The 23,644-nt window shown below is 42.0% G+C and overlaps 1 protein-coding gene across 2 annotated transcripts; it reads right to left on the bottom strand.

Annotated features, from left to right (window-relative positions):
- Nucleotides 1-4,814: 4,814 nt before the first annotated feature.
- Nucleotides 4,815-23,380, bottom strand: lg06h10orf90 (linkage group 06 C10orf90 homolog). Of its 2 annotated transcripts, none has more exons than XM_042323606.1 (9): nucleotides 22,619-23,380; nucleotides 21,816-21,882; nucleotides 18,834-18,919; nucleotides 16,826-17,885; nucleotides 10,724-10,899; nucleotides 9,689-9,869; nucleotides 8,988-9,051; nucleotides 8,410-8,509; nucleotides 4,815-5,791 (listed from the first exon to the last, which is right to left on the bottom strand). In XM_042323606.1, exons 1-9 carry the CDS (start codon nucleotides 23,198-23,200, stop codon nucleotides 5,762-5,764), a joined length of 2,346 nt encoding a protein of 781 aa, XP_042179540.1. In that variant the 5' UTR covers nucleotides 23,201-23,380; the 3' UTR covers nucleotides 4,815-5,761. The 2 variants fall into 2 exon arrangements, with proteins under 2 accessions (XP_042179540.1, XP_024280706.2); XM_024424938.2 differs by having other exon boundaries at nucleotides 10,724-10,896.
- Between the last annotated feature and the right edge of the window lie 264 nt (nucleotides 23,381-23,644).

Here is a 23,644-nt window from a genome sequence, read left to right as displayed (position 1 = left end):
AACATAATTACTTGACACATTGGAAAGAATTAACAAAAAAACAGAGCGAACTAGAATGCTATTTGGCCCTAAACAGAGAGTACACAGTGGCAGAATACCTGACCACTGTGACTGACCCAAACTTAAGGAAAGCTTTGACTATGTACAGTGAGCATAGCCTTGCTATTGAGAAAGGCCACCGTAGGCAGACATGGCTCTCAAGAGAAGACAGGCTATGTGCACACTGCCCACAGAATTAGGTGGAAACTGAGCTGCACTTCCTAACCTCCTGCCCAATGTATGACCATATTAGAGACACATATTTCCCTCAGATTACACAGATCCATAAAGAATTTGAAAACAAACCCAATTTTGATAAACTCCCATATCTACTGGGTGAAATTCCAGTCAATCAATCAATCACATTTATTTATAAAGCCCTTCTTACATCAGCTGATGTCACAAAGTGACAGTGTGCCATCACAGGAGCAAGATATGTGACCTGTTGCCACAAGAAAAGGGCAACCAGTGAAGAACAAACAGCATTGTAAATACAACCCATATTTATACTTATTTATTTCCCTTGTGTACTTTAACCATTTGTACATTGTTACAACACTGTATACATACATAATATGACATTTGTAATGTCTTTATTGTTTTGAAACTTCTGTATGTGTAATGTTGACTGTTAATTTTTATTGTTTATTTCACTTTTGTATATTATCTACCTCACTTGCTTTGGCAATGTTAACACATGTTTCCCATGCCAATAAAGCCCCTTGAATTGAAAAATATATATATATATTTAGTTGTTCATTTTTCGAAATCTAAAGGCACAACCTAGATTCAAACCAATGTCTTAAGTAGTTGGCTGTCTTAAGTAGCTTGTTGTCTTAAGTAGCTGGCTGTCTTAAGTAGCTGAACAAGTTATGACTCCATCCTGGTGAAAGTGACAAACTGAGACATTTTCATTTTCATCAAAAACAAACAGGAGTGTCATTGATTTGACGGCCTGCACGTGAAACGACAGTTAGACCCTGTTGTTGCCAATGTTGCCATGACATCGCCTACAAGTGTGATTGGGGATTTCTATTGGAGAAGCAGTTTCTGCCTGTCTTCCTACTGTACTGTCTTTGATCCAATGTACCCTGACGATTCACAGCGCAGGGAGAGCTGTGACCACACGGGTTTGGAAAGAAGGCTGTTTGTTAATGCAATATTATCTCAGAAATTGTGTGATGGTTTGATTGGTTCCATCAAATGTTGTTTTTTTTCCTCGGGGGTTGAGGCCTCATTGTTAGGATTGTAAAATCTAATGAAAGAGGGCAACGCTCGGGGGTTATGTGTGGCTGTGTGTGTCAGTGGTTTGAGTGAGCACAGCCCCCTTCGTTATCGACGCATTGGGTCGACAATATCAAAGATCCATTCCAGACGGAAGTCAGGAGTAGTGATGGGCATTCTGTGTTTTTTCGGTGAGCCGGATAGTTCGGCTCTGTTCACCTAATTTGCTCCAAAACGGCTCTTCGCTCAGAAGTGCAATTTTTTAAATGAAAAATACAACATTTATAATGTAAAGCCTGAACAGTTGCCTACCATTGTCAGATTGTGAAAATTACAATTTTACCTGACTAAGTTAAATCGCTTGTTAAATGAATGACTCTTTCACAGATGCGATTCAGTTCCTGACGCTCACAAAAAAGAGCCATTCAAAAATACCCGTTTGTTCACTAGTCAGCAGGACTTTGAGATTTAGGTGTTAACCACACTACATCCAATGGGCATCTACTGCCATATCAAGGTCACTTGATATGTTTAAGGTATACTCTTCTACCACATATAAAATGTAACTTGGATATGTGTAAACATTTACTGTAGGCCTATTTCAACATTGAGGTAATATTAAGCTGTACATATATGGTGTAAAATTACATGTACAGCAATACAATATGCCTTGTAATCTCGGTGAACCCAGAACTAAATATTGCGTAATTTGGTCAGATGGCTGTCGATGAGAGATTATACCACAAGAGATTTCCTGTCACATTAAGACAGTGGACAACATCTAATTTCCTCATTGCATTTGACATGCTACCTGCTCCTGCACATGTTCATCTGGTCTGTGACAGTAGCAGGTTGACGTTTATTGTCATAAGTCTTGCCCAGGAGGCAGAATGGAGCAATTTCCGCTAAATAGGCCAGCTGAAAAGTCCAAATTGTCTATGTTGTAAAAATTAATGTAAAAATTAGCTTTTTGTCTTAATTTAAGGTTAGGAGTGTGGTTAGCGTTAAGGCTAGGTTTAAAATAATATTTTATGACTTAGTGGCTGTGCCAGCTAGTGACCACTCTGCAGTGCTGCCTCCAGTACATGAGTCATCTCAATAAATGCCAACCTGCTCTGTGTACGGTATGCTGCAGGCCAAACGGACAGATGTCTCTTAGTAGGAAGTGTCAGTTCTAATGAATCTTCATAGCTCAAGTGTCTGCAAATTAAGGAAATTATGTCCATCCAGGTCGAATGTACTATTCTTTGCTAAATTACTAAATACTAATTTGGTCCCCTTTGACTGAACACATTTTAATCTTGGGGCGGGCCAGGTGCTGACTCCTGTTATCAGTTGTACAGTGTTTCCTCCAACACATTGGTGCGGCTGGCTTTTGGGTTAAGCGGGCAGGTGTTAAGGAGTGCATTTCGGCAGGTCATGTTTCGGAGGACACATGACTCAACTTTTGCCTCTCTCGAGACCATTGTGGAGTTGCAGCGAAGAGACAAGTACTAAGGCCTCGAAACAAGGAAAATTCTAAGTGACCCCAAACTTTTGAACGGTAGTGTACATATGAGATGAGTAATGCAAGATATGTAAACATTATTAAGTGGCTAAGATACCGTAGAATAGTATAGAATACAGTATATACATATGAGATTACTAATGCCAGATATGTAAACATTATTAAAGTGACTAGTGTTCCATTCCTTAAAGTGGCCAGTGATTTTTAGTCTATGCCTATAGGCAGCAGCCTCTAATGTGCTAGTGATGGCTGCTTAACAGTCTGATTACCTTGAGATAGAAGCTGTTTTTCAGTCTCTCGGTCCCAGCTTTAATGCACCTGTACTGGCCTCACCTTCTGGATGATAGCGGGGTGAACAGGCAGTGGCTCAGGTGGTTGATGTCCTTGATGATCTTTTTGGCCTTCCTGTGACATCGGGTGGTGTAGGTGTCCTGGAGGGCAGGTAGTTTTCCCCCGGTAAGGCGCTGGGCAGATCGCACCACCCTCTGGAGAGCCTTGCGGTTGCGAAGGGTGCGGTTGCCGTACCAGGCGGTGATACAGCCTGACAGGATTCTTTCAATTGTGCATCTGTAAAAAAGTTTGTGAGGGTTTTAGGTGACAAGCCACATTTCTTTAGCCTCCTGAGGTTGAAGAGGCTCTGTTGCGCCTTCTTCACCACACTGTCTGTGTGGGTGGTCCATTTCAGTTTGTCAGTGATGTGTATGCCAAGGAACTTGAAGCTTTCCACCTTCTCCACTGCGGTCCCATTTATGTAGATAGGGGGGTGCACCCTCTGCTGTTTCCTGAAGTCCACGATCATCTCCTTTGTTTTGTTGACGTTGAGTGAGAGGTTGTTTTCCAATTCAACGTCTAATTTCATTGAAATTACATGGAAACAACGTTGATTCAAGAAGTGTGTGCCCAGGCAGTAGGCTATATGATCTTTTGCTGCTGTATGCTCTTGAGAAACCTAGGCTGATAGGCATCCCTCGCCTCATAATCTAATGTCTGTCAGTCTGTGCTCAGCCACTGGAACAGGGCTACATGGCTTGGTGGCTACAGAAAGTAATTCCCAAGAGAAGGTCAGTTCTATCAATACAGTGGTTTGTGGGTATTGTTAAAAGATCCCGTTTAGCCTAAAGGGGCATTTAGACGCTCTATGGACTGTACATGAATAGTTTCAATGTTCTGTTCTGCCTGTGTCTAATATGGTTGCATAATGCCACAATTCTCTCTATTGTAAGGGCCCCTAACCTAACGTAGGAGGCGTAGAAAGACGCCTGTGGGGTGTCCCAACTTCTGTTTTTCAGGGGAAACAGAGGTTAGGTTGAAACTACTGTATCCCTGAAAACCAGAAACATCCGCTTTCTTCCAACGCCGCTGAAGGTCGGACCCATACAGCATGAAGATGGTCAGACTAGATTTTGTTTAGCTGTCTGTCTCTTGTTTCACATGTAATCCTGGGCTTCGCAAGCTGGACCTGGGGTAGACTTAACAGAGAAATGGTATGTTTGGTATGGTATGTATAAATTTGTGTGTCCAGTTAGGTTAAATGGTTAAGGTTAGGGTTAGGGGAAGGGTTGGCTAACATGCTAAGTAGTTGCAATGTAGCTACAAAGTAGTAAGTCGTAAAAAGCAGTTTTCAAAGTTTCTAATTATTTAAAATCTAAAGTTGTCCGTGATGTGGGCCGAATACGCAACCTTTGAGTTGCTTGTAATTTGTGATATACATCCAACCATCCACCCGGACCAACCAGACCAACCACGCACCTTTCATAAGTAACCTTCTGTCTTATGTAGCTATCAAGGACCTCCACGACAAAGGGCTCTTTCACAGATGCTCCCTGTCTCCTGAGTTCCATTAGCTGGGCATTTCAGTGTTCCGGATGGGAGGCTCCACAAGCCCCAAAGCTGACATGAAGTCAGTGACGACTGACACTCTCTCTCTCAGCTCTACACATCTCAGACACAGATAAATGACAAGTCAAGGTGATTTTCTCTTTTTTTTTCTCTTTGCACCAATGTTCCAACCCAACACATTTTAAACTCTGAAATAGAATAAGTATTATATTAAACAAAATTTTTATTTCGAAAGACAGCTTTACTATAATTGAGAGAACAATGACAACATACTTACAGGAGCATTAAATCATTCATTGATAGAAAGCCAAAACATAGACATTTCCTGTAAGGCAGAGAATCATTCCATCTTACCATAACTGTTAAACCTAATCATACCATTGCTCTTATAACAACCAACGCCTTAAAGGCCTACATTTGTCTTCCAACAATTTTCCTACTGAGAATGTCATGTCTTTTCAAAAACGTGGCTATGACTAACCCTGCAGCAGTGTAGATTGGTCTCTAGCTGACTGAATATAAAACATTTCTTATAGAAAAATACAATTTTGCTTTGGTTGAAAATGTCAGTTATGTCAGTTGAGGTGGATGTTTACAAGGTATGAGGACTGGAGAGAGTAGGCAGTTTATGTCATATTTACAGAACCTTATCAATGGCAGGTTTCCACAAAACCTCATGGTCCTAGCCTTCAGACTGTCACTTATAATGTAGCTCGATACACAACAGTATGATTCAACTCTATCAATTCCATTACAATTATACAGTTAATAAATGTTGGTCAGTATGGAGAGTGCTACATAATCATTCCAGTTCATTCCGCTCTCAGGTGTGTACAGTGTCAGTGATCCTGTCAGGAGCTTGGATAGTCTTTTAAATGCTATGGAATTAATGTACATACGAATAAGCTCTGACGAAGGCCAAGAGGCTGACACATGTAAGCTTGAATAAAAGAGTGATACGAACAAGAGCAGTGTGAATGTTTTCTTGGAAGTACTCTCATTATTCCATATAAAATCAAGGTATACTGTCGGTATGGCAACGACGACTGACATTGCATATTAAGTGAGTGTAAGGTCATGAATCCTAGGAGGATGGTGAGTGAAGTATGTGAGCTGAAGGTTTAGTAGGGAACATCTCGAGTTTGTCAATATTCATCTCTGCAGGATCTGCTCCAGAAGTTTCTGCAAAACAACAAACAAATCATTTAGAAATCAAAGACGGGCAAACACACAAATCCTTGGCTAGACTTTATTTCAATCTTCTGAAATCAGCTGTTTTTCAAATGGAAAAGATTCCTCCTTTTAAATTGGCTTTCACTTCCATCAACTGTCTGTCCCCTGAGGTGGATAGCCAAGTCTCATTGGGGGAATAACGATGACTTGCTATCTGGCTAAACAGCCTACAATGCTATAACTCTCCTCTTATACTGAAGCAATCTCACTTTAGCCATATAAGGCTGCCTTTCTACAATATGTCCTAAGCTTTGCAAACATACTCTTCCGGAAGTCAAACGAAATTCTCCTAATGAATTGAAAATTGCTCAGTGTTTTCCATGAGGATTTTCCATTGCAATTTCAATAAACTTTCTGAATTGACAACTGAATTTATCAACATTTTTGCTCCTAAACCAGCATTCTGCTGATCTGAAATGTGGCGTCAACATTGCAGACAAGTGGGCAAAACATTGCTAAAACAAAAGCTCTCTTCCGTATACTTCTGGTTCAGCCCATGTGACATGGCTGTAGTGGAGTGGGTCGAGAGCTTCAGGCGGAGAAAGGCCCTAAAAATGGTCGAAGACTCCAGCCAACCAAGTCATAGACTGTTCTTTCTGCTACCGCACGGCAAGCGGTACCGGAGCGCCAGGTCTGGGACCACAAGCCTCCTGAACAGCTTCTACCCGCAAGCCATGTACAGTTGATCAAATGGCTACCTATTTGCATTGACTCCCCTTTCTTTTTGCACGGACTCTCTTGCACTGGCTCTATGCACATTCACTGGACCCTACTCATACACTCACAGATTGTACACACACACACACACACACACACACACACACACACACACACACACACACACACACACACACACACACACACACACACACACACACACACACACACACACACACACACACACACACACACTACTCTGTTTATTATCTATCATTATTGCCTAGTCACTTTTACCCCAACCTCACCTCAACTATCTTGTACCCCTGCACATTCGGTACTGGTACTTATTGCATGTAGCCTCGTTATTGTTATTTTATTGTGTTACTATTGCCTTTTTATTTAGCACATTTGTCTTACTTTTTAACTCTGCATTGTTGGGAAAGGGCTCGTAAGTAAACATTTCGCGGTGAAGTCTACACCTGTTGTATTCGGCGCATGTGACAAATACAAAAACACACCTAATAGACGGATTCTCTTTCTACAAACGTGTATACAGATATATAGGATCTGAATTTGATCAACCCATTGCAGGAAATGTACAATTTATAGTGTTTGAGGTTTAAAAAGGCTTCTGAAGTTTGTAATTTCCACTTTAAAATGTCAGACTTGATTTTCCCTTACGAAAAAGGTATCAACCTCGACAAAATTGTAATTTTTTATCATCCACATTTTCTGTTGCTGCAGGATTATTCTCTGTATGCGTAACAAACACTCATGCACAGACATACAGATACCACCATGTACACCACTTGACACTCCTGAGTGAAGAGCTCGAACTTTGCACCCCTTGGCATGTTATCGAGTGGGATTTGTAAGAGGTCTGACTCTTTACTGGGTGCTACCATGCATTTAATTCAGATTGAGTGACACTGAATGAGACAACCCAGTCACCTTCAAACCACCTTGGGTATCTAACTAAAGGAAACCCCAGACATATGAGGGGATCTTAATTATCTCAGAGTAAATTGGAAATGTCTCCTCATTCTACTTGTTACACTGTACACCTGACTGATATCGAGGCCATCAATGTCTGTGCTGGTTTTGGTGTAATGGGAATTTGAATGAAGGGTATGGGTGAACCAGAATATGTTTGATCGTTTATATGAGTTTATGACAACTTGCCCTCCAATCATCAAGGGCACATTGGCTTGTAAAAAAAGCCCCTACACACTAGATCTGTGCTAATCCAAGGACCCAACTTGTTCTTGAGTGTCCATAGCATCCAATACCTGGATTCAAACTCATTTCACTGAAGCAACAGTGAAACATGAATAGATGAATACATAATACCAGTGCACAGATATTGATTGTGAAGACATTTCGATGACAAATTACAGTAGGAAGGAAATTCTATTGAGAAGTCAAACAGCGGCCTCTGCTGGGCATAGATTGTGAAAGGGACATGCTGAAATGCATTTTTCTTGGAGAATTACACTATTTTCAAATGGCACCTCATCCAAATATCCAGTGAAAGATTATTATTTTAAATAAGACTTTGAAGTGTATTGCAATGTTGCATACCTTGTTCTTATCGTATGACCTTTTTAACCTTCAGTGTGTTAAATTAAGCACATTGAATGCCTCACTATGAATTATTACTATTTTTGGGGGAAAATCAAGTCTGAAATTTCAAAGTGGAAATTACAAACTTCAGAAACCTTTTTAAACCTCAAACACTACAAGTTTTACAAGCACATTTAATGCCTCCCTATACACTCATAACGCAGTCTTCAACACTTTAGTTAGCAATGCAGTTGTTCTGTATTGGAATTTTCAGACATGGCTTCGGTGTATACAACTATGTGGTGAATATTTTATCACAAAGTCTCAGCACCAACTAAACGTACCTTTTTAAAAAGCTCTGCCCGCAATCTGTTGGTCTGCGATACCACTCTCCTTTTCTCCTCCTCCTTCTTCTTAGTGACCTCAGGGAGCTTGTTGTAAATCCTAAGTAAAAAGGGATGGTTAAACATGGTAGGTTAAGCTTGTGAAGGGGAATATTCTAGAATTAGCAGGCCAGGGGCGACTCAGCTATTCCCAGAAAATCGTCCACATAGAAAGGAAGCTTTATCTGCACAAACCCACAAAGGCCAAACCTGGATCCACTGATAAAACCAACATCACACTGGCTCCCTTTTCACTCACATAAATAGTCAATTTGTTCCCAGATCGACCCAGTCAGATTAAAAACATGACAATGGGAACCTATCCTCTGATCAGGTGTGCCTTCTCAGATAAGACAGGGAGTAAAGAAAATCATGATAACGGGATACAGACGGTAGTTCATATCTCCAATCAAGACAGACGTTCGGCTGTCTGACATCCACAGTGTGTTTTGCGTGCGTGCATGCCAGTGTGTGTGTGTGTGAAACAGAGGTAGGCAAGAGACTGACACGTCACAGTACAGCTCTGTCTGTAAACCTACCGTCTGGAGCGTAGCTGCATCTCCTTCCCTGATATGGTCCTCTCTCTGGGTTTGAAAAGGTTATCTGGGAAACACACAAGCATCTGTCAGGAAAACACACACACACACACTTTCCACTTTCCTTACTAGGCTTCATTACTCCTGTCCTTCTGAGAGCCGAGGGGCTTGACGGACTCTTGTCAGCTCATCACTGAGACCAACAGTCAGCACTGCATAATTAAGATGTGAGTCTGAGGGTCTATATTTAGCTTGCATTATTACCTTCATAGAAGGCTAAGCAGGAGTGGGAGCGAGCGGCCAGAGGTAAGGTGAAGCTATGGACTATTACATCACTGTCATAGTACTAGGGTTTTGGAGAGACTGGTCTATACTGTATTATAAAGTACTGTCATACTGGGAAAGGAAATGTCTAACATTCTGTAGTATGTGGCGTTCTTTCCCTGAAAAAAGGGTGTATCATTAGTGCTGTAGCAACTTTCAAAAAACATAATAGTGACTAAAGATGGTAAATCCATGTAATTCACCGATAATAACCCTTTTAGTTGTGGAGTTGGACGTAAACAAGACTGTGCTTCAACAGAGCTGCAGTACTTAATAACGACCAGCAGAGAGCAAAGCTGTTCCCCTGGACTAGGATTGAGAAATCACTAAACAGTGTGTTCCTACTCGTACTGTATGTCAGACGTGTTCCATCACCGTACCACTGAGCGGGTGGGGCTTGGTGCAGTTCCTCCTATGCCTACTTTTCTCCTCCCATAGACCCTGCACCTGGTCTAGGTCTGCACACTGCAGGGCCTTCCTCCGCCTGGCCCTCTGCTCCAGACTCCTCATTCTGCCCTGGGAGCGGCTGATGAAGTCTGGCCGGAACATCTCCAGGGCCTCCTGGGGAGGAGAGAGGGAGCAGGGAGGGAGGAAAGTACAAGCTGCTTGTGTAGTTACTGCTAGTCAGCACTGGCACACTCATCTTGGTAAAAAAAAAAGAAGAAGCCTCGATTCTATTCTGTTATTCTGAAAAGATGCCTCTGCCCTTGATGACTCCCCTTGCAGATTGTAATGGATAGATGTGAGGTAATATGGTAATCAACTCCACATAGTCCTCTGTACCAATGGATATAGGTAAATGGTCTTACAAGTCAAATTCTTTGCAAACCCTTTTTCCTTTGCAACCCCTCATAAAGGTGTTTCACATTGGAGTTGTATTCTTCAAAAAGGGTTCCAAAAGAGGTTCTCTGGCTGTCCCCATAGGATAACTTTTTGGGGTTCCATGTAGAACCCTCTGTAGACATGGAACCAAATGAGTTCAACCTGTAACCAAAAATGGTTATTCAAAGGGTTCTCATATGGCGACAGCCGAAGAACCCTTTAAGGTTCCAGAGAGCACATTTTTTATCTAAGAGTGCAGGGAAAATAAAATCATTTTAACTTTGACTGGCACTAGATAAAATGGTTAAGGTCTCACGAAAGAATGTGAAGGAGCTATTCTTCAATAAAGTAGAATAAACATTCCTTTTGAAAGAAAGTCCTTCACTCACATATGACTCTTTAATAGTCGTTTGCAGTGCCAGCAACACAACCAAAGTCCTCTCTCTATAGATGCCTATATCTTTTCAAATTTCAGATAAAGAATTTTCACACAGTGATCATACCATATGATATTACAGTATATAATATAATGATACATACAGGAAAATTATTTCAAAAGATAGAGTGATAGAGTGATGTTGATCCACACATACTTTGAGACTGAAGGCTCTGGATTTGATATCCTGAGGATCAACTGTCAGTTGTGATTGGCAGGTGTCTGTTTGGTGTGGACAGAAATCTTCAGCAACATGCAGATCTTCTCTGGAGTGTCCTTGTCTTTCATCACTCTCCTTACGTAGTGACTGTCTTCCCCATGTTCTAGTATCTACTTTGATTGGCAGAGACAGAAAACAGAACGCATGCTGTACAGGTAACTGCCAAAATTAAGGAAGCACTTGAGTAAATGAGGGATACAAAGTGTATTAAAAGCAGGTGTTTCCACAAAGTTGTGGTTCCTGAGTTAAGTAAAGACATGCTCCAGTACTTTGGCAACTAGTTAGTATTCTTTTCAACCTTTGGGCTGGATTTGTCAGAATTACTGTCTTACCTCAATTAGCCATGAAATCCCTATTTTGAAAATAACTATTTTCTGGAAATTTTGCGGCACCATTATCCCAAGATTTACCCCCACGTGAGCCAATTCACGTTTCAGCCAATGAGCTTCAGCCCCTCACCATTTGAGTGACAGCTAGCAAAATGCACACACAGCAGAGAGAGAGAGAGAGAGAGCAATAACGTGGTGCACATATCTGCATATTGGTGACGTAGTACAACATTTTCGGGGACCATTTCGGTTAGGGAGCGCTACTTTCAGAAATACTGGCTAAAAAGTATACAAAAGTACCAGATAATATCTTTTGGAAATTAAAACATCCCATCATGCTCAGGGTTATGTATAGAAATGCCTAGTTGCCCATTATTTTGCCTACTATGGCTATGGGTTGTAGGTAGCACAGCGGCTGAGGAATTGGACCTATATCCGAAAAGTCGCCTGTATGAATCCCAGGTAGGGAGCTGGATAAACAGGGGGATATTGATCTGGTAACTGGAGGGCTGCTGTGTTCATATCCTAATAACAATCCCCTACCGTTGAGCCCTTGAGCAAGGCTCTTAACTCCACAACATTGTCTCCAGTAGCGCTGTGTGTGTGTGTGTGTGTGTGTGTGTGTGTGTGTGTGTGTGTGTGTGTGTGTGTGTGTGTGTGTGTGTGTGTGCGTGTACGTGAGGGTGTGCGTGTGCGTGTGGCGTGCGCGCGTGCGCATGTGCGACATGAGTTGCATTCAAGGAAACGGTGTTAAGTGCTACACTCCTCAAGGAAAGTATGTGTGTGTGAAATTAAGAGTGCAGAAGACACATTTCTGTTGTTCGCTGTAACTACGGACAATGAAATTGTATTGTAGATGAAGACATCTCAGTGACTTTGGAAGAGTGGTATAGCGGTCTCAAAGGAGCAGAGGGGGCTTTAACAGTCTGTGTCTCAGTCACCAGATCTCAACCCAATTGAACTTATGTGAGATTCTAGAGCGGCACCTGAGACAGTGTTTTTCACTACCATCAACAAAACACCAAATTATGGAATTTCTTGTGGAAGAATGGTGTCGTTCCAGACACTTGTAGAATCTATGGCAAGGTGCATTGAACCTGTTCTGGCTCGTGGTGCCCAACACCCTATTAAGACACTTTATTTAGGTGTTTCCTTTCTTTTGGTAGTTGCCTGTATATTCCAGGTCATATGCAGTTAACTCTTAATCAAACATTGTTGGTTACATGTTGCATGGATGGTAAAAAGAGTGCATCTCATGTACACAGAGTTTATTACAATACTGGGACTGTACTGCATTGTCAGACATCAATGAGAAACAAAGAGGTTTTCAGATAACCTAGATCTTACTTAATATGTGCATTCAGAATCATTTGCAGAGAAGCCATTCGGCCCTTTTTCAAATGTGGCTTTGTATTTTTACATCCCATCTAACAAAGGTAAAATGAACATGAGGGCTGAGTGAGGATTACTCCTATCAGATAGGATGACATTTATTGAAATAGAATGAATGCATTTAATCCATTCCGATAGCCAAAATCCGATAGATAACTTTGGAAACACTGGGCCCTGGAGAAGAGGGAAAATTGTTGAGCCCTCTAACTGACCCCTACTCTCCACGACTCAGTGAGTAAAGCAGAGAAAAAGACACGTGCATACTGCATGAATAATGTAAACCATGATGACAGTGCATCTATCCTGCACTCTCTAACCCCGCTCCTCCACCTCCTTTAAAAACAGACCCATTTAATATCAGACATAATCATTTATCATAGGAATAACACACCATCAAATGCTCTGGCGCCAACAAACAAGAAATCTATGTACCAAGTCAGACTATTTCAACGCTGTCATCGGCAAGCAATGCAGCAAGCGGAGTATAACACCGGTAAATTACTCCAGCTTCAATACATTTGGTCCGTACTTGCGAAAATAAGCAACCAACAGGTTCTCCAGCACAAAACGTGTATTGGCCAATGAAAATTGTCGATTTACTTGCACGTGACAGAACGTGAAATTGTAGCTGGTCCCATGAGATGACATGGCACACGTTTGCCCTATGCTAACCTCAACAGGTGGAACTGATTATATCCTGGCGCAAAAAACAGCCTAGATCTTAGACTTTATATCCACCAACCAATGGCATTTCTTAAAATAGGTCAACCCTGGCCACTAGAGGGATATTTTAAACCTACAAATTCAAGGACTACTTTTGTTTCATTGGTCTGTAACAAAATGTTGAGTGCCAATATTGCACTGATGCATCAATGACTAGGGTACTAGCTTCTACTAACATTTTCATGTTTTTTCATATATGAAAAAAATCCCACGTTTTTGTTTATCTGTGCTTTTATGGGAAAAAGAAAAGAGGTCCGTTTATCGTATAACTTAAAAATACAAAAGCCTTATGGATTAGTCAAATAGAAGTCATGAAGGCTATCCCTATCAACCGGCCCTGCCTTTCTAAAGTCTTTGAAAGCCAAGTGAACAAATAGATCATCGACCATCTCGAATCACACTGTACCTTCTCCGCTATGCAATCCGGTCTCCTGGTCACGGGTGCACCTCAGCCACGCTCAAGGTCCTAAATGATATCATAACAACCATCGATAAAAAACAGTACTGTGCAGCCGTCTTCATCGACCTGGCCAAGGCTTTCGACTCTGTCAATCAACGTATTCTTATCAGCAGACTCAACAGCCTTGGGTTCTCTAATGACTGCTTCGTCTGGTTCACTAACTACTTCTCAGATAGAAATCAGTGTGTCAAATTGGAGGGCCTGTTGTCCGGACCTCTGGCAGTCTCTATGAGAGTGCCACAGGGTTCAATTCTCGGGCCGACTCTTTTCTCTGTATATTTCAATGATGTCGCTCTTGCTGCGGGTGACTCTTTGATCTACCTCTACACAGACAACACAATTCTGTATACATCTGGCCCTTCTTTGGACACTGTGTTAACAAACCTCCAAACAAGCTTCAATGCCATACAACACTCCTTCCGTGGCCTCCAACTGCTCTTAAACGCTAGTAAAACTAAATGCATGCTCTTCAACCGATAGCTGCCCGCACCCGCCCGCCTGCCTAGCATCATTACTCTGGACAGTTCTGACTTAGAATATGTGGACAACTATAAATATCTAGGTGTCTGTCTAGACTGCAAACTCTCCTTCCAGACTCACATTAAGCATTTCCATTCCAAAGTTAAATCTAGAATCGGCTTCCTACTTCGCAACAAAGCCTCCTTCACTCATGCTCCCAAACATACTCTCGTAAAACGGACTATTCTGCCGATCCTGGGCTTCGGCGATGTCATTTTCAAAATAGCCTCCAACACTCTACTCAGCAAATTGGATGTAGTCTATCACAGTGCCATCTGTTTTGTCACCAAAGCCCCATATACTATCCACCATTGCGACCTGTATGCTCTCGTTGGCTAGTCCTCGCTACGTATTCGTTGCCAAATCCACTGGCTCCAGGTCATCTATAAGACTTTGCTAGGTAAAGCGCCGCCTCACTGGTCACCATAGCAACACCCACCCGTAGCACGAGCTCCAGCAGGTATATTTCACTGGTCATCCCCAAAGCCAACACCTCTTTGGCCACCTTTCCTTCCAGTTCTCTGCTGCAAATGACTGGGACGAATTACAAAAATCACGGAAGTTGGAGACTTACTGTATATCTCCCTCACTAACTTCAAGCAACTGCTGTCAGAGCAGCTTACTGATCGCTGCAGCTGTACACAGTCCATCTGTAAATAGCCCATCCAACCAACTACCTACCTCATCCCCATATTTGTTTTTTAGTTTTTTTTCTGCTCTTTTGCACACCAGTATTTATACTTGCACATCTATCACTCCAGTGTTAATCGCTAAATTGTAATTACTTCGCAACTATGGCCTATTTATTGCCTTACTTCATTTGCACACACTGTATACAGATTTTCTATTGTGTTATTGACTGTACGTTTGTTTATCCCATGTGTAACTCTGTGTTGTTGTTTGTGTCGCACTGCTTTGCTTTATCTTGGCCAGGTCGCAGTTGTAAATGAGAACTTGTTCTCAACTGGCCTACCTGGTTAAATAAAGGTGAAATAAAAAATCTAATTAAAAAAAATCACTTTGAGTTGGAACACTCTGCTGAAGTGGTTGATTCTAAATTAATAGTGCACTTTAACTGTGGGTTTGAGCCCCCCTTGCATCAATCTTTTTTGTTGAGGAAAAAACTGTTAGTTCCGGTCCTTGATGCACGATCCAAAACGCATGTGACTAAATGGATGATTATATTAAATCATGGCCTATAAAACTTTGTAGCCTGTATAAAGCCTTATGTCCACCAGATGCATCAAACTCTTTTCGTTCCAATGGAAGTCATGCCAGGATATAATGTTTTAATTGACTGTGTTTTCTATCTTAATGTGTATTTAATGTGTGTATTTATGTTTATCTACACTTGCACTGTATCCAGAATCAATCACTCTGTGATCTGGGCCAGTAGATGAGTCCACTAGGAGGCCAACCAGAGCAGGTATGTGTGGTATATATGCTTGCAGTACTACATTCACTGCCGCAATGAGCCAAGCTTTACCTCCCTGGTGTGAGTGTAACTGCTGCGTACTGATCAAATGATATACGCTGCACTGCTCTGCTCATACATGATGTATACTCTGTAGTGCCTATGAGACTTCCATAACACGTTCCCTTGGACATACTGTAGATTGTAAGCATTCTTGGTTCTTATGGCTACCCTGCAATGCCCCTCAAGGCACAGAGTAGTCCCTTTGAAAAAGAGGTAGTCACTTGTACAAACAAACCTCTCCAATAAATTCACAAAGGACAACATAAGGGCACAATACCACACAGACGCTGTGAACTCTGCAATGCCACTCAAAATAGATACCCTACAATGCTCCCCAGGGAAAACGCAGTACATTCGAAACAAGAGCTAGAACCTTGGCAAATTACATCTAATTACAAACAAACCTCTCCAATAAATCCGCAATGGACAAAACTAAGGATACAATGCCACTCAGGTGCTATGAACTTCACAATGCCATTATTCAGTTCAATACCAGAGAGGGGATACAGAGACCATAGGTATTGTGCACTGCTTCTCAAAGCTGACTCCTGGCCTAATTTGATTTCAGGCAGCACCAAGCAGACAGGACATTCACGTCTGTTTTCTGAGCCATAAGCTAGCCTCCACAACCAGCCTGGGGAGTGAGATCGTTTAAAACAATATACTCATTCTTTTCATGGGGAGCTTCACCCGGTGTCACACCCGTGAAAGCCTAACACCGCAACGCTTACTGGGTTGAGAGGGTAGATAATGTATGCAAAGGATGTGTTGGAAGTAAGAGAGGGATGAAATTAAAATAGAAGCATGAGTTTTTCCTTCACATAAGCACAGTGTTCCATTTTGTGAGAATGTAGCACTTGTGGGTTTTTCACCAATGTGCATTTCTATACACGCTGCGTCTGTAAGGAATATATCCTATTAACAATGTATGAGGTATAAATCAAAAGGTAAGAAGAGTTAAAAATGAGACTTTACACCCTCTAAGACCTCCTCGCTATGGCATTGCGTATGCTGTAAAGACTTGGAAATGTGATTTTATCCACACAGCTATGGAAATGGGGAGCCATTGAAAGGAATGCTGCTGGATTTGCATGGGTACTTTAGAGTTTTGCCCTGACGTGGGGAGATGAAATTCATACCTGGGCTGATATTAAAAGCAGGGTGTCTGTGTGTGGAATTTCTCAGCCGACGACAGCACAGCCCATCTGCAATTCCATTGTGCTGACTGGCCCCGGAGTATGAGTCGCCTGTTCCTCTGGATGATGAGAATAACCCTGAGGTAAGATTGTGTGCAGTTAAATCAGATGTCCTATTCTTAATACCATCAGTATCTGCCATTTTAGGGACCTCGTAGCCCCCTTTGGTTGATGAAGAGCCCCTGCTGTAACCCACATCAGTCTCTGAGTTGTCCCATCTATGGGTGCAGCTTAATGCCCCCATAGATCTCCGGAGTTCTTGAAATGTTTTGGGGTAATCCATAGAGGTTCCAATGTGGGACGAGCCCCCAACATACAGAGACAGGGTGGACCTGTGCATAACTGGCTTTGTGAACTCTGGCTGTCCTATGGAGATAGACAGTGACTTGTCCAGATACAGAACTGTGTTCGCAAACCTCCAACATACCTCAAGCTGGATGCAGGAGCGGAAAGAGGGCTGGAGTGAGAAAGGCCTGAAGGTGCTTCCAATGTCCTTGAGACTGTCCTCACCTGTGTAACTGTAACTGTGCCTGTGTTCAGGCCAGGCAGTCCTCATCCCTGGCCCTCTCATCTGGACCTTGGCACATGCAGAGTAGCTCTGTCTGTACTCTGTCACCTTTACTATGGTGGCCTTGTGTCTGGTCACCACCTCAGAGTGCTTTGGAATGGCTGAGGATAGGACATGAGTCATGACTGGGTTGAGGGATGTGGATGACCTGATAGGCAGGATCGGTTGGTGGGGATAATGTGATCGGTTGGCCCCTGACTGGGAGACCCTGCAGGATGTGATGGTGATGGAGGAGAAGCCCGTCTTTGGTCGGCTGCCCAGGACATTAGGGACACTGGCCATCCTCAGCAGGGTTGGGCTCCCTCTGTGGGGTATATGTCCACCTCTCTGGGAGTCCCCAGAGTGTGTCGGCCTCATAAGGGAGGGTGATGTGGAAGCCCTCTCCCCTTGTCCTCTCCACATGCTCCATGAGGGGGTAATATCCTTGGTGGAAGCCTAAGTAGAGGGAACCCAGAGGAAAATATCAGAGCTGTGTTGAAATAGTCTGTCTAAAAATACAACGCATCTATCAGGTATATGAAATAGAGTGAGGGAAATAAATCCAATACTTTTCCCCGTGATATATTCTAGGGATTACTTATTATCGGCTACCTGCTCTCATTTTGAGATCTCCTTTTGTTACCATGGTGATGTGTAACCTGATGCCAAACAGTCAGCGACAAATTAACCATGACATTTAACATTGACATTCCAGGATTGCTTGGCTATCCAGCTTAAGACAGGCCAATTAAGACAAGTAAAGTGTACATGAGAAGGTAAAACAATTGTCACACTTTCACTTCATATCAGACATGTGTCATATTAGTGGTTAGTTCACGTCTATTCTCTGACCACAGTTGATTTGCAGGATGGATCGGGACTGTCAGTTAAAACAGCTGTTGTTTGCAGTGAAAACATCCCATGGCTTGTCCAAGCACAATAACATGTCCACAAGTTCCTGCATAAAATTGCACTCATGTTGACTCAAAGTCTGAGGACTGCATGTCTTACAAACTTAATCGAATAGATTTGAATGGCAAAGTTCTTCTCCGGACTAAAACCCACTGCTGAGCTAGTGAATAGCCTCCTTGTCTAGATGGCATACATCTAATTAGAAAAGCAAGGAATACACTGCCATAATGGATGTTATGACATGTATTAATTCAGCATCATAAATTGTACTAAAACATAGTAATGATGATGATATGATGATGATGATGATATTACCATGTTCAAACATATACTTTTTAAAACTGATACACATAGCCATGTACTTATTAGCTATAAGTTGCAGTAATTTGTACAGAAGAAATAACTTTGTAAAGCTAACAATAACAAGACAAGCACAGTAATATGATAACAAATATATCACAGCTAGAATAGTAAAAGGGTTTTATCTTTTACCTCATTGATATTAGATGTTGGTAGGCTGGGGAACCTCCCACTTCGAAAACCCATGGACTTGGACCAAATGCCGCCTAATTTTCCTTCTGAAATATGTACATGGCGGTAAACATTCTTTTTTTTTTTTTACAGCCTACTGCTTGTTCCAGATATTGGAAAAATCTAAAACAAAACATAACAGGCAAGTCCACAAAGCACAAAGCGTTTCCTCACTGACACAGGTCTCAGAGAAGAAGCGTACTATTATTTTCTCTGTCCACTTTGCAATGAATGACAGATGACGAGAGTCCTGGCGAAGAGGAGACTGACAGACAGACAGACAGACGATAGGCCCACAACTGTCTCGTCTGTGCGCTTTGTCGTGCCTAAGAGCAGCCCTTAGCCATGGTATATTGGTCATATACCACACCCGCTTGGGCCTTATTGATCTCCCATTATTAGAGCCTATCGTGCCCATGATATACTACACAACATACACATGGCGAATACATTCATAAAAAGTGCCATCGTTTACGTTGTTACCTAGCAATACACCACTACTTACACAGATAGAACAACCAGCCAGATATTTCACCGGATGTATAAATGTGAAGCACCCGGGTGGTGTTTCCACTCACTACCAAATACGGTGGTGAAAGGGAACCCAGTGGCCCGCAGTGGTAGAAGATGGAACGAGACTAATTATTGCAGAGATTCTGCAAATTTTCTCATCAATGAAACATTTGATCTCAATACAATTTTCTGTTTCCAAAACTAAAATCTTGTTACAAACAGAGTGGACTAAGTTTTGTAGACTTTACCCTTTGCCAAAGTTTTTTTTAAATGGTGTTGTTTAGAAGGAGTGGAAGGGCGAATTTAGTTATTGCATGTGTAGGCGTTCCCCAATGCAAATATGCAAGTACATGCTAGAATGCACAAATATGTTCTTGCCAGCTCGTGCTTGGCTCTGCCCACCTCCTTGCTAGTTCTGCCCACTAGAACTAATTTTCTCCCATTGGAAACGACAGGCTGTGGTCTATCTTGGGTTAGTTATATATATATTTTTAAGATTCACTGCCCAGCCATGCAATTTATAAACTTGATCTTCACTGTATAAAATATCTAGACATAATCATCGACATTTGCAACATTGTTGCAATATTTAATTAAATTCGATCTCCAATGTGTCCCATACCAATCAACATGAGCCAGACAGGTAGCTTTTCTCAGCCAGTCTAAATCACGAATCAGCATGATTTTTATGGATACACAGTGCCTATAAAAAAAAACAGTTAAAGAGAAACTAAATGCAGCTAGTTTCCTGTCTTTTCAGCTTCAACCATGTTTGTTTGCCATAGCAACTTGCAAAGTTATGAAAATGTCAGCCTGCGCTTGGGTAGTTTTGCTTTACCTGGCAGTCGAATAGAACTAACGACCAGAGAATGCCCAAAATTGCACTTGACAACCAGTGTTAGTGAATGTAGCGTCAAATTTTGTTGAAAAATGAATGGTTTGAGATAGAATCTTGCTTTTTAATGCTGGCAACCAATCATATGAAATACTGTACTCGAGTCCAAGGAAATAATACACTGGAGGCTTCGCCTCATGGCTATGACCACATCGCAGCCATGATAAAACTGTCATAACACATGGCCTAATTATTCCGCATCACCTCACCTGGCGCTCACATTTCCCAAGACGTGTTTACTCTAAAACACAAGAGGATGAAGTAAGTCAACTGCAGCTTATTGATTTATGGCCTACCTCAATGTGCAACGGAATTTGTTTATTGCCCCCAAGTTATAACTCATCCCGTTGTCACCTTTTCTTTATTTCCTGCTCAGTCCATTACATAATTCAATCAGGAAATATATTAGATGGATCTATCAATATATTGCCCATATGTTCATTGGAGGCTTGCGGTGAGCAAGACTTTGAAATTGAAATGAGAGTGTGATGTTTATAACACATTTTGGCAATCATGGAACACTTACCCTATACTGGCATAGTGAGAGCAGGCAAATTGAAGTAATTGTATAGGCTATGTTATGCTGTTTTGAGAATAAGATACTGTAAAGTAATTATGTTTACATCACGTGTTCCAGTTCAGAGGAAAATCAATTGGGACAGGATTATGAAAGTAAGCAATAACATGGAAATGGAATATTATGCATGCATAGTTTTTCCCTCGATTTTGCTTTTATTTATCTTGCATATAGCATGCAGGGTAGGGGAATTGGAGTACCAGCAGGTGTACTTCTCATGGCTTTGCTGCCGTGCATCTCCAGATTGACACGATAATATGAGCCAGTGAAACATAGCCCTGAGTATAAACAAGACAAGTGTGTGTGTGTCTATCTTTATTTGTTTGTATGCGTGTGTGTGTGTTTCTTTGCTCCTGGGGGGTGTTTATGATTACAAATGTGTCTGTTCTCTCCCCCCTCTCTCTCTCTTGGGCAAGGGTCCATCTTTACTTTCTAGAACACAGAGAGAGAGAGAGAGGGTCTATGAAGAATTGGCTTTGTGACTGTGTTGATTGTGGTGTGTGAAAGCAGTGATTGAGTCATCCTCTCTGTGCCTGACAGTGAAGGGAACAGAGTGTGAGGCCATGGGGGCTCACAGCTGGTTAGGGAGCAGACAGACTGTGTAGTACCCAGGGTATATACAAATAAACACATCAGCAGTCAACACTGAGAGCAGAGAAGACATTGTATGTCTCTCTGGACCTGAATCACAGCCATGGGAGAAATAGTTCACAGCTCATGAAGATGTGACCCACTGGCATCAGTTGATAGATTTTTGTCGTGGAGTCATCTTGTGCTTTGGTCTGCTGTGCTTTTTTTTCTTCCCTTCTTTTTACTTGTTCCTCTCCTCCTCTTTCCTATCCCCTATCATAACCTATTTTATCTCCACTCGGACTTATTGTAGCTCAACCTAATGTTAGAAAACAAAGATAGTCAGCAGTCCATGTAATTATTCCTAGAGGAGGCATACAGTACATACCTTTGAGTATCACACCGCTGTCATAACTCTTCCGTCTGATGGAGTCGATGCCAAGTTCAATTTGTCTCTGAAAAATAGTGCTATTTAAAAAAATGTTTTTAACAAACTCATATTTTGGTTTAAATATAGTATTTTAGTGAAAGGTATCATACACTGCAGAGATGAATCTACAGTATATTTAAAAAAAACAGGGCTTTGTATGACATCAATTAAGGGGACAAACTCAAGCATGCGATAATTGCCTTGACTAGGATGGTAGGGATGTGGTCACATGAGCGATGATCCAGAAGAATTCTAGCAGTGATTCACAAAGGGAGAACATTCCAGTGGCTAAAGATGTCTTTGTCAACATCCAATTTTAATCGCACACCAGGAGGCAAGAACAGATTCTGAGAAATTTATAGAGATTAGAAACTCCACTTAACTCACTAGCCGTGGAGAGAAGCCCTTTCCTGACGATGACCAACTTTGTTTTCAACCAGGGGAAAGTCAAAATTCTTACACAAAACAATACATCTAAATCTACCACTGTACTGCGATTTGTTTTGCATGATTTAATATATAGTTGGTTAAGGCAGGTAGCCAAGTGCTTAGAGCATTGGGCCAGTAACTGAAAGGTTGCTGGATTGAATCCCCGAGCTGGCAAGGTAAAAATCTGTCTGCCCCTGAACATGGCAGTTAACCCACTGTTCCCCGGTAGGCCGTCATTGTAAATAAGGATTTGTTTCTAACTGACTTGCCTAGTTAAATAAAGGTTAAATAAATAAAATAAAAAATAAATATTTGGATCAGTTATATCTTACCTGGTAGAGAAGGCCGGTTAGCTCATAGAGTACTCCTCTTGTTGGTAAAGGCAGCCACCCGTTTCTAACAGGGGACAGAGTGCAGACTCTGACCCATTCTCTCCCAGGGGTGCACCTGATCCTGACGGTCTCCAGATGACCCAGGGTACCCGATGGAAAGAGCTGATCACTGCTTACTGTAGACTGGGGTCTGGAGCCAGGGTCATCTGACCAGTCAAAGCTATGTGAGTAGCCCTCAGGTGGGGTCAAGTCTATCTCCTCAGGGTTGAAGGTGACACTTCCTGTTCTGTCAAAATAAAGTTCCACCTCGTTTTGGATGGAACTCCCAGGGGGGTGAGTATGGAACCACTCCAGCGGCAGCCACAACTCCTCTCCAGCTTCACCACCTTCACCACACAGCTCAGACCTGGGGACGTGGGCTAACACATCCACTAGAGATCCCTGGAGCTTCAGGCAGTTGCTCTGGCCTAATCTCCTCCTGTCCAGTTTTCTAATGGGGCAGCCAGCCGACACTCCCTTCCCATGAGCCCCCAGCTCAGGTAGCAGAACAGGTGACCAGCTCTCAGGTTTCAGAGCTTGCATAATAGGGACCCACAGCACAAGTTATTAATGAGGGAGACAGAGGCTCAAACAGCTCCTGTGGTTACCGTAGTGACGCAGCAAAAAGTCTCCTGACTTGCAATGCTTACTCAAACAGAGAGTTTAGAAAAAGCGACACATTCCCAAAAGGTTCAGTGAGGAAAAACACATCTCCCGGGAACTAGCAGACCTAGATATGAACAAAGGAATACACAAAAATAAATGAAAGCGAAGCAAAACTATAAATATAGACGTCTAGAAAAGCACCAGTGTACAGAGTGGTGCATTTTTACTTGATAATTTCTCTCCTTAAACTTTGCCGAAGTAGAGGGGTATAAATGTAAAAGTTCTCCGCGTTTACACTTCCTCTGTGATAAAAACACAACATTTTTGTGATTAAGTATGACTTATTTTTAAATCCCCAAAATGTTACTTACCTCACTTATT

This window comes from Oncorhynchus tshawytscha, linkage group LG06, assembly GCF_018296145.1.
Source record: "Oncorhynchus tshawytscha isolate Ot180627B linkage group LG06, Otsh_v2.0, whole genome shotgun sequence".
NCBI classification, from domain to species: domain Eukaryota; kingdom Metazoa; phylum Chordata; class Actinopteri; order Salmoniformes; family Salmonidae; genus Oncorhynchus; species Oncorhynchus tshawytscha.
Note: the sequence above shows the minus strand (reverse complement) of the source record. Positions and strands in the feature narration are given on the sequence as shown.

Coding starts and splice junctions, on each gene's coding strand:
- lg06h10orf90 (XM_042323606.1), bottom strand. CDS start 23,200: ATGCAAGCTCTGAAACCTGAGAGCTGGTCACCTGTTCTGCTACCTGAG. Junction 10,900..16,825: donor TGCTTTTAATATCAGCCCAG/GTATGAATTTCA, acceptor TGCCAATCAAAG/TAGATACTAGAACATGGGGA. Junction 9,870..10,723: donor CCAGAGCCTTCAGTCTCAAA/GTATGTGTGGAT, acceptor TCTCCTCCCCAG/GAGGCCCTGGAGATGTTCCG.